Source organism: Leuciscus leuciscus (assembly GCF_965113295.1).
Source record: "Leuciscus leuciscus genome assembly, chromosome: 3".
Taxonomy (NCBI): Eukaryota; Metazoa; Chordata; class Actinopteri; order Cypriniformes; family Leuciscidae; genus Leuciscus; species Leuciscus leuciscus.
In genome coordinates this window covers 53,033,386-53,044,671 of record NC_138727.1, presented here as the reverse complement: position 1 = coordinate 53,044,671, position 11,286 = coordinate 53,033,386, and the positions used below count along the sequence as shown (strand labels likewise).

Here is an 11,286-nt window from a genome sequence, read left to right as displayed (position 1 = left end):
TAATAAAACTGTATTAAAATACGTGCTATTGTTGTGTTGGGCCTAGTCAATGTTATCTAGATTCATCACAAATAAATTCACTAGTCTAACATGTTGGTGAAATTGTGATATTTATGATAGGTTCTATTGTACTCAGCCATGTGGATTTATGTTTTTATTGTTTAGGCTACATAAGCATGTTTTCAGCCAATATGCAAAATCATAGCCTACCTGATGGCCTGTATGCTGTGAGTGAACCTCTGGGTGATCCCTGCGATGAAGACAGAGTCTATGTTCCTCTTCTGCAGATGGTTAAACAGCATGTCTACATGTGGCATGATTTTGTGGAATAACGCCAGGATGAAACAGAAAACCTCATCTTCCAACATTCTCATACAACCCCCGGCCTCTCTCTTCGATATGGCATCAAAGTCCCCTCTGTCTCGAATGGTTTGGAAGCACTTAACCAGTTCATCTTTGTGCTCGTAAACATTGTTAACAGCACGACTGTGGAAGTTCCATCGCGTTGTTGAAGCACCTGGAAGTCTGTGTGCCACCACTTCATCCAGCACTGCCGTTCGTTTGAATGACTTGGAAAAAAATGTAGAAAACCCCCCTACGTCTGAAAAAAACTGGCCGATCTTTGGGATGTGGGATGTTGCCTGCTGCATAATGAGCTTCAATTGATGCGCATAACAGTGAACGTAGTATGCACTCCCGTAGACGTCTTGCACTTTACGCTGCACTCCACCAGTAGCACCCCTCATCACTGCGGCACCATCATAGGCCTGGGCAATTAATTTTCCCTCTTGTCCCGCAGGAAGGATGGTGCTCAGCCTTTCCAATAATGCAGTGGCTATCGTATCAGCGGTCGCATTTGGAAGCGCGATAAACTCAAAAAAACGTTCTTGAATGTTGTTGTGGCCATCTATGTACCGTAGCACAAGCACAAGCTGACAATGAGTGCAGATGTCGGTTGTCTCGTCTGCCTGAATGGCAATATAGGACGACTGTTTCACCTCTTCCAGAATGCGGTCTCTGAGAACTGACAACATGCAGTCTAACAGTTCATTTTGCACGGTCTTCGAAGTGCCTTTAAAAACAGTGGCGTTCTCCAGGTGCACCTCCAACTCACGATCGATTGAGGCCATGAGATCAATTAGACCCAGGAAAATGCCAGGGTTTTCTGATGCGTCACTCTCATCGTGACCACGCAAAGCAAGTTCAAAGGCACCACAAAATTTCACGGCATCAATGATCTTTGACAAAATATGCCGATTCCTGTCCACCTCCTCGTTGTGCCGCCTTACGGCAATGCGATGTCCCTCATCTAGCTGTGTGGCTATGCTAATTCGGCCTAGCATGGCTAGCTTCACAGAGTTGTCCATATGCACTCTTGCCCGTTCATGTTTCTTAATGCGTTCTGACATATGTTTCAGGTCTGTCACCCCTGTCTGTGTCCACGAGCTATCACAAGCACTTGTTTTAAACAGTAAGCAAGGGAAGCAAAAGATTGCATTGGCGTAACCACAGCTAGTAAGCCAAACCTTTCGATCGAACCAACCTCGGGAAAAGGTTCTCTTGTAGGTTTTCTCCTTTTCTCGCGCCTGTTGGGTTATATTCACCTCTGGCTTGTCTGGTCCGAGTTCTTTTACAATTAGTTTTTCAGCTAATGTTCTTCTTTCGAAGGGATACAGGTGTAGAGATTTAACTGAATTTGGGGCTAGCTCAACTCCCACGACTACATTAATGCTACTCGACGTCGCCGGCGCTGCCATACTGCACTCGCACTCCTCTGAGGTAAATGTCCCGCGCAGGCGCAGCAGGTGCACTGCTCTAATCTTGGTACGACGGGCGATATTTTCAGAGCCCCGAAACCATAAAATTCGACGACGATGATTGGCAAAATATAAAAAAAATTGCGTAGCAACAGGGGAACCATTGGCTTAAAGACAGCCTATTGGCTACTACTACACCAACATGAAGTGAATGCAAATATCATTCTGGAGAGTTCTAAACACATTCTAAAGTAAAACCATTAATAGCATGTCATTAACACAGATTATTTTTCAAAATGAGAGATTATTAAAAACTTCTTATTAAATAAAAAAAAAAAAAAAAAAAACTGGCAGGGAGGTCGGCGCCCCAGCGCCCTCTATGGGCGAGCCGCTGCTGCTGCTGTCGCTACCGTGTGCAATACAAACTTGTTGCCATCTGTGAGAAGATTGTCACCCCACTGATGAAGGGGATCGTTGCTGTCTGGTTTTATTGATGATTTGTTGATTTAATGTTTCTTTGTTTACTGAACTTTTGAGGCTGACGCTTATTAGTGTCAAAAACGGAACACCAAACTATCTGCTTGTGAGCTCATTGCGGGAATTGAGTTTATTTATTTATTTATTTATTTATTTATGGTCTTTGTTTACACCTTTAATTGTGATTGTCTACTAATTGTGACTACTATCTGCTACTATTTTTTTCTTTTTTTTTTCTTTCAGGTGCTGAGGTTCCACAGGTGGAGGATCTCTTGTGGTGGTGGTGCTTTCCCCGAACGTTTGCCGTGACACTTTGCTGTGTGTGTGAGTGTGCTTTCGGTGAATTAAGTTTAGTGATCCCTCCTCCCGTGGTTTACTTCAGCCCTGTTAGTCTGTGTCTTTTTGTTGTGTCTTTGTAACTAGTGTATTAGTACAGAAAAGGTGTGTATTCAAATGTGTTTTTGTTTACTTGAATGTGTTTGTAACTCAAAACCTGGCCAGTATAGCTCCTGATTGCCTTTTTTTTTTTTTTTTATGTGATTATCCTTCTGCTTTAAAATAAACTTGTATTAATAAAAATTTTGTACATTTTCATATCCACGTCTCTGCCTACCTTTATTAGAGAATCGAACCTGAGTGACCTAGTAATAATAACTTGAGTGTTGTCCATATTTCCGGGGGCGAAATTCCCCAGGTGGCGTAGTCGAAGTTCTTTCTACCTGTAATACCGCTCTTTCGCCACAATCTTTTTTTTTCTTTTTTTTTCTGTGAGTTTATGTGGTCTTTGTAACAGTGTTCACTAAAACATAATTTGTTGCAAATAAAGCAGCATTTAAGATAATAAGGTGACTTTGTTTTCAGTATCATTAAGCAGAATAATTTGCTAATCCTTTGTCTGATCAAAAGTGGTTATTTGTTAGGAATAGATTATATTCACCAATAATACTTTCTTGCCACAGATCAGACATTCTGAATTTAGATTTTTTTTATATTATAGGAATTTTTTTTTTTTCTAGAAACAAACTTTGTTGCATTTTTCCAGTTATCACTGTAAAGCTGCTTTGAAACAATCTGTAGCCTATTGTAAAAAGTGCTATGTGAATAAAGCTGACTTGACTTGACTTCTAATATTTGTCAAATAATCTTAAATGTTGGCAATATGTTTGAAAAATTATATAAAATTTACTTTACTGTAAAATATGATTGAAAATAAAGGAATTATCATGCAAGCCAGTGGTTGTATCGAGTATTTTAAAAAGGTTTAGAGGATTTAAGTTAATCCGTAGACATTAATTCATGTATGAAGTAAAAAAATTACGAATTTATGGAATAAATAAAATGTGTGTATATATATATCTTCAATAGTGGTAAATCATCACTCAATTAATCACTTAATTCTCATTAATTTTAACACTCTTATTTGAACACTTTTACACTCTTGAGTGTGGTCTCAAATAAACTGGCAGGAGTTTTTGCTGTGGTGTGCCGAAAAAAAAATTTCTGACAATTTCTGGAACTTTTTATGAATACCTTTGCTTTACAAAAGCAAGTAGGCCTAAAGGAAATTCTGGGTCGGGATAATTTCCTTGGACAAGTGTGGCTCAAGGTAAACAGAAACTTTGTGAAAATTCATTGAGCGTTTCCGTGCAGCTATAATGAAAATGAATGTGTTGCCAATGATAATGATGCAGATTATGATTCAACTATTGTGTTTGAATCGGTCACTGGTGGACTGTCAAAATAATACAATTGTTAGATTCTAAAGACATCAGTGAAACAGGCTATTTCATGATGATTATAAAACGATCAACAGGTAACCATCATCACCTGATCTCATTTCACTTTAGCTTTCTTTGCTGCTGCAAATGTGTTTGACAAACACACTGTCACAGCGGCCAAAAAAAGACAAAAGATATAATAAGAGTTAAGAGCCCAACTAATGGAAACACTTATCACTGTTATGGTGACTTCAAATGAAACACAGAGTTAAACCTCTGTTAATTCTCAATAAAAACTTCTGTAGACGTCTGACAGAAATAAAGTCAGTCTGGTTAGTAATAAGTGAAGCTGGTAATGCTGTTTGTGGAGTTGTTTAATCCTCCTCTGCTGAGATCTTCACAGATTTAATGTCTTCTTTTCTCTTCAGTTGATTTCATCTTAGACTGTGTCTGAAGTCAGTTGTAGTTCTTGTGTTTCTCTTTCCTTCAGTGATTCTGCTTGTTAACTGCAGGTGTTCATCACTAATGTTCAATCATCACTCAATTAATCACTTAATTATCTCATTAACTTTAACTCTGCTTCAGTGTTATTTTAACACTCTGTAGAGTGGGACCATATTTGCTCTGAGCAGTGTTGATTTAACACTGGGGATTTTGCTGTGTAGAAACGAACCAAACCTTTGTTCAGTTTGATCCGGACCGAGACTACCTCTTTTCATCTGTTTGGTGTGGACCGTGGTCTGGGGGAGGTTTCACACCTGTAATTTTGATTCGGATCAAACTGAAAAGTCAGAAAATCCGGACCAAACAAGGTAGGTGTGAAAGGGCCTTTAAAGTAAGGAATCACTTTTACACGCCTGCGCACATATATATTTAAACGCGCATACATTTGGACTGAACACGTAATGTGCATGTGCGCGACATCTGCGTTTCGCGGGTTTGCGCTTCGGAGGTTTGAGGTTTCCTGTTAGAACGGTGTTGTGTTAGCGGCTCCTAAGTTAATTACTAATGACCTTCGCAACGGAAGTAAATCAATCGATCGATCAAAACTAACTTTAGCTGGACAATAACTTTATCCTAGAGCAGTTATAAAGCCTAAACAATCTGTTATGGTAATTTCCTATTATCACTTTAAAGCTGCTTTGAAACAATCCATATTGTTAAAAGCGCTATATAAATGAAGGTGACTTGACTTATAATGGTCACCAATTATATGTGAAAGCAGGGCATTGTCATTTGTTGATGTTGTGTGGGCCAATAAACAGGAATACATTTTCTCAATGTGTAGTCTATGTGTTTTTTTTTCTTTTCTTTTTTTTTCTGTTAAGCATGCATATATTCATGAAATTCATCGACAACTTACTTAACCCTTTCATGCATGAATTATGATAACCTCAGTCAGGATTTTTTTCCTATGTGTTTTTATTGCTCTTAGGGCATGAAAAACAAGAATTGATTTTTATTTTATTTATTTTTTACAAATTTTTCATGAAATTCATCGACAACTTAAATACACTCCTCTCTCACACCTTCAAAGTACATGATGCCCACTTTACACTCAGAACAAAAGCTGAGGATTTTAATATTTTGCTAAATAAAACTAAACATCATGGAGTCACAATAACATCTAGTTGAACATATTATATTTGCATTTCAACAATATTCCATATATGAGAAATAAATACAATAGGCTATCAGTTTTTTTATATTCTCTTACAGCTAGGATATATAAATATAAACTCACACAAAGGATCAGGTAAAACCAGGGATGTGGAAAACGTTATCAAAACATCATCATCTAAACTCTCTTCAATAGACAAAGCAGCACAAACTTCTTGAGCTTTACCAGTCAGTTTGCACTGTAGCAAGAGTGACCAAATTTCTCTTGGCCAATGCAAAACGACAGCGATTTGCTCAAACGCACAGAAGTAAGAATCAATCTTTGTTTCTCGAAAAGAAGGAACTAAACGAATCTGCCTACTGATATCAAATTCACCCGTAGGCCTACTTGGAGAATGTGGAACAGGAGAAGTAACAGAAGGAACACTGGGGACAGACGCCATAGGAGGTTGTGATACACTCACCTGTACCACATCTCAAGTTCACACTGCCTAACGCGCAGAAGCTGCGTATCACGTTCTTATCGCTTAACTTGCAAATCAAGCTCTTTAAGTCGTATAGCCAATTTAAGGTCCGTTGTATTCAGACCTATCAATGGATTTGGCTCTACCGTTGGAATAATTTGAACTGCCTCCTCTCCTAACCCGTCCGTCGCATAAGCAGCATTGACATCCCGTACCACCAGTTCAACTTTCAACACCCCATCCAACACCAAATTCTCCTGTACCACATCCTGTATTACCTGTTTAGTGGCCACTTTAGATATAGATATACTGTATTATAATAATCTGCAACAAGAATTAAGTCAGATTTACGGCATGATTGTAAAGCCTCTATCGTAGGAGACTGTTTAAAGGCCTCAATACTAAACTCCATAATTATACTCCGCCAATCAGACAATGAAATAACTACTCACCAGCAAGGTAAATCATAGGCCTACTTACAAACGCATCAGATGAAATGGACGAGCCCCCATTTTATTACGTCCGCTAGGGGTAAGACGCAACAAACTAAAGGAAAAATAAATAAAAAATAAAAAAACGACCAGCTACCAGCAGGCCGTCAGATCAAAAGAACCGAATAACGAATACCAAAGAAGGCAAAAACCATAAATTATAATATAAATGTATTATGAATCACAGAAGTAAATGACAATAAAGTATAATTCATTAACAAAAAATGAATAGAGAAATAAATCAATAGAGTGGTATTCTCTTCAGAGAGACCCAAGACCCAAAATAACAAACAAAACCAAATCTAACGAAATTAAACAGCAACGTAATTAACCTAACACAAAGAAAAGAAAAGAAACTGCAATAAAGCTTATCTAACTACGCTTATCAAAAAACATAGCATAAATAAGTTCCAAACAAAAAAAAAAGGCAGATCTCTCCTACATTGAGCAAATGAAACACACAACCAAAAGAAACATGAGAAAAAAATATTTTGATCTGGCTGAGCCATTGTGACCGACCCGAAGCCGCAACAGGCCTCTCCTGTCAAGCGGAAGACGACTTTTAAGGACCGCCAGCTGATCATCCAATTACCTCTGGCAGGCGGCAGCACTGTTTTCAAATCAGCAATGATCTGAAACTCAAAGTAAACATCAAAAAGCATACACAAATATTATAAGGACACAAAGAAAAAATACACATAACGTAACAGAAGGATTGGAGAAACATTTTGATAAAACATTTTATAAGCCTCTATTCACAAAATGTTTAAAGGGGCAATTCAGAATCCCTTGTTATTAGCGACACCAGTGGCCGTTAAGTGAACTGCAGCCAGCAGCTTATTGAACGCACTAGAGACTGAACGTGATTCAATGTCTCGAAATACTCACGGCAAATTCTTTTTCATTCTTTGTTTAGAAGTAAAAAGTGGGAAATAGCTTTGCAGCGATGTACTGTTAACAAACATCCCAATGCCGTCCACACTGCTGAGAGCAACTCTAGAGGAGTAAATATTACAAATTCCTCCCAGTAACAAATATGAACGAAGAATGACTGGTCGGTGTAGTATTTGTCCAAATGAAGTTGACTATGGTAATAATGGTTATTATTTTACCATTTTATTGAAAATGAAAGCAACACAACATAAAAGTAGTTTCACAGACTCTCAATATCAGAATAATAGGATAAATCAGAGCAATCTGGGACACTTTAGACTTTTTACTGTGATTGTCAGCTCAACACTTCAGACTAACAAACGAGGTGCATGATAACATCCAGAAGAAGTTCTAATTAGCAGCTGCTTATAATGGAGCAAGACATGAACACATCAGATGTAAAGTGTGCAGCATTACATTACACATGAAAGCAGTTAATGCTTGATGAATTCAACTTGCATTGTTTTAAAAGACAGGACTCTTAATAATGAATTAATCACTATTGATTGATTCCATAAGATAATACAAGTTTAAGCATGAAAAAAACAGGATGATCCCTATTTCTCACAAATCCCTTTTCTCTTCTCAGAGCATCTGAGATCATTCCAGTTGTTCAGGGTGTGTTTTCCAGGATCCAGTTCAATACAGTCCACATCTTCACCACGATAGTTATTCGGCTCACCATCAGCCCAAAACCTGAATAAAATGTGTCCGATTTTTTTATTAAAAACCTCAACTAAACAACAAACAATTTATGAATGTCACACGCAACAAATACATAAATCATAAATGAACAGTAATCTCAGCACTGCATTTCTAGAGTAAACATAAAGCAGAAGTGAAATTGCAGAAAAGTAAAAGAGAGAAGTTTTTTTTTTAAATAGAATGTATTTATAGGGAGGGCCTTTTGTGGCTTTGCTATACGTGTTTGTGGAAAATCTATCTTCAGCAATTTTCTGGAGGTTTTGATGTTCTTATTTTTAAAATGGGAATTAAAAAGACTAAAATAAATAAATACACATGAATTTCTTTGAGTATTTTTGCACTTACCCTTGTGTCAGTGGTGAGTCGTCCACCCATTTCATGATCCCCTCGTTCTCAGTATCAGACAAACCAATCCACACTCTCTCCTTGATGAATGAAGAGATGTGCCTCTTTGTGTGAATAAAGACAGGAATAAGTGTGATTCCTCTCACTGATTAACAGTCACTCACACAAACTCACCTGCTTCTCTTCAGTGTTGATAATGACCAGATCAGCTCCTCGATCTCTGCAGTAATGCCTGCTGTCAGACCAGCTCATCGGCTCACTGGACATAAACAAGCCATCTGGACCCCACAGAAATCCTGAAAGAAACACAACTTGTTCAAACAGTATACATAAAAGAAAAAACTGGGGGGGGGGAAAGAAGAAATGTACGTACAACTAACCTCGTTTAGAAGAGCACTGAAAGTACTGCAGTGTGACGGCAGTAATCAGAAGAAGACAAAGGATCCCGAGACACACTGTAATCAACACCAAAGACCTGCTTCCTCCTGACAAAACACAGATATTAATGAATACACTCCATATCGTCAGTTCTGTCATGACACGACAACAGCAAATGATCTAGGCAAGTATTTGAATGTTGAGCAAAAAGCTTATTGGCTACAGATACAGCAGGAACCAATCAGCTGTGCCCTGTAGAGATGATGTCATTGTAAGCAGATTGAGTTATGGACCATATTTCATCACAGAACTTCGTGTATAAGGTTTCAAATCAACATTTGTAAGTAAAATATTTTACTACTGTAAATTATGTAAACAAGAACATATGCTGAAAAAAGTAAGAATATACAATAATTATTTGTCAGTACATTGACTATTGGTCTTGGAAAACAATGATTGAAATCTAACAGTTCTCATTTCATGAACCCAAAATAAACTCTGCTTACTGCACTTTCCGGCTCTTCCTTCATCCTGACAGTGTCTTTGAGGTCCAGGTGTGTCCATAATATTTCTGTGATTAGAATTTTCATAGTAGTCGTCTAATTCCATTATTTGTTCTTGAGTCTTGCAGTGCGTCTAGACAGATGAGCTGTGGCTCTCAGAATGATGACTACTTTTAATAGTCCACCTTATATAGTGCTAAATTTACACAGGAAGTGATTTCATTTGACATTTGCCTTTAATGTGAATATATGGCCTTCAATGTAAATATAGACTTCCTGAAACTCTCCTCAGACCCACACTCTATGACCGTATCATCTTGTACATCCAACCACTTGTGGTGAGCAAAATCCCCATTTTGTCTAGTACACTGTAAAAAATGATGCTGGAGGGTGTTAAATTCAACCTGTGTAAATTAGTTATATTTTACTTAAGTATATTAGTTAGCAAGAAAAATATATTAAAATGGGTACATTCTAACTACACTACCTATTTTTTATCAGTAATATCGGCAACCTTAAAATAATGAGTAAAACATACCCCCAATTTATTAGTTCAGTGGTCGCAAATTGCACATGCGCCAACTTCAACGTCCAGGCGGGAATCACGGAATTCAAATTCAACGTCTTATAGCGAGACCACGAAGCTTTGAGCTCAAGGTAAGTTTTGTTGTGTTTGTTATTGTTGTTGTTTATCGTGTTGATATAACATAACGCATATGTTAACTTATTTAATGGTAAGATTTAGTGTACCAAAAGATTTGTGTAATGTGCTCGCTTCTGTGTCGGCGCGGCCATAGACAGTATGGGCGCGGCGACACAACCATAGCTGAGGATGGTCGATTTCGCGTAGTTCCAGGGTCATATACACCTGCAAATGCGAGTAAAAATCTACATTCATGAGTAAAATATTAGTGTTATGTACATGGCTGAAATAAGTGAACAAAGAGCAGCGCACATTGCATCTGTGTGTTTGACAGAGAGAGACTGTTGACGGGTAACGTTAGGCGATCAAGGCAGAGTAAAACGTACTCGGTTACTAACGTAACCTCGGTTCTCTCTAGAAGAGGGAACGAGTACTTGCGTAAGAATATCTTACGCTAGGGAAAACCTCTTTTCCTCGAGATATTGAAGCCAAAAATTATCCTTAATTTTGCAATAATGTAAAACGCATTGCAGCAGCATGCAGACATGGGCGAGACAGCTCGCGCGCCCATTGGCTGCTCTGCGGCAACTGCACCAGCCTATCGATAGAGGCTCCTCATGACGTCAGAACCAATGAGGGCGCTTCGCGCCCATTACGTCATGTCCCGCCGAAATCGGGTGGGGCCAGGGCTATAAATACGGCCCAGAGAGGCTGGTTTGGTCAGTTTTTCATCGCAGAAGCGAATCAGAACATGACGCATGCACGGCAAGATACGCAAGTACTCGTTCCCTCTTCTAGAGAGAACCGAGGTTACGTTAGTAACCGAGTACGTTCTCTTACGAGAGGTCTCTCGTACTTGCGTAAGAATATCTTACGCTAGGGGAACACAATGTAAAACGCCGTGCGTGCTTGAGACATAACACTAAAGTCCCAAGGGCAGGTGCCCGGGGCTCATACAGTGCCTAATCACAAGGGACTCACAGAGAATCCGGGAAGAGGGGCTAGAATAGCATCATCCTCTGATAAGAGCATGTTATATCAAGTGTTCCACACAGCCAGGGCGAACTCGGCCTGGACTGGTAAATATGGGGGACTTACGTACTGCCCACAGAAGCATATAGGCGATCAGTGATCGACGCTCTAGCAGTTTCAGCATCCCGAGCCGATAGCATCGGGCGGGCAATACTGAAAAAATTAAACCGAGAGCAACCTAGCTTGCAAAGCGGGAAACTCGAGGTTATAAAAACCTTAT

At 38.9% G+C, this 11,286-nt stretch overlaps 2 protein-coding genes across 4 annotated transcripts in view; both read right to left on the bottom strand.

Moving 5' to 3' along the window:
• LOC309493702 (zinc finger MYM-type protein 1-like) overlaps positions 1-11,286 on the bottom strand; it is a 96,730-nt gene that overhangs the window by 6,020 nt on the left and 79,424 nt on the right. Inside the window, exon 2 of one of the 2 annotated variants that reach the window (XM_082162909.1) lies at positions 211-1,924. In XM_082162909.1, coding sequence (XP_082019035.1) covers positions 211-1,757 — 1,547 coding nt within the window. In that variant the 5' untranslated portion in view covers positions 1,758-1,924. Of the gene's footprint in view, positions 1-210; positions 2,468-11,286 lie in introns of those variants that run through there. The other variant, XM_082162908.1, reaches the window with a different exon arrangement.
• Positions 7,622-9,736, bottom strand: LOC309493856 (C-type lectin domain family 4 member E-like). Of its 2 annotated transcripts, none has more exons than XM_082163127.1 (5): positions 9,395-9,736; positions 8,891-8,995; positions 8,685-8,806; positions 8,511-8,590; positions 7,622-8,156 (listed from the first exon to the last, which is right to left on the bottom strand). In XM_082163127.1, the coding sequence occupies exons 1-5, from the start codon at positions 9,495-9,497 to the stop codon at positions 8,018-8,020; spliced, it is 549 nt and encodes a 182-aa protein (XP_082019253.1). In that variant the 5' UTR covers positions 9,498-9,736; the 3' UTR covers positions 7,622-8,017. The 2 variants fall into 2 exon arrangements, with proteins under 2 accessions (XP_082019253.1, XP_082019252.1); XM_082163126.1 differs by having other exon boundaries at positions 8,511-8,614; positions 9,395-9,702.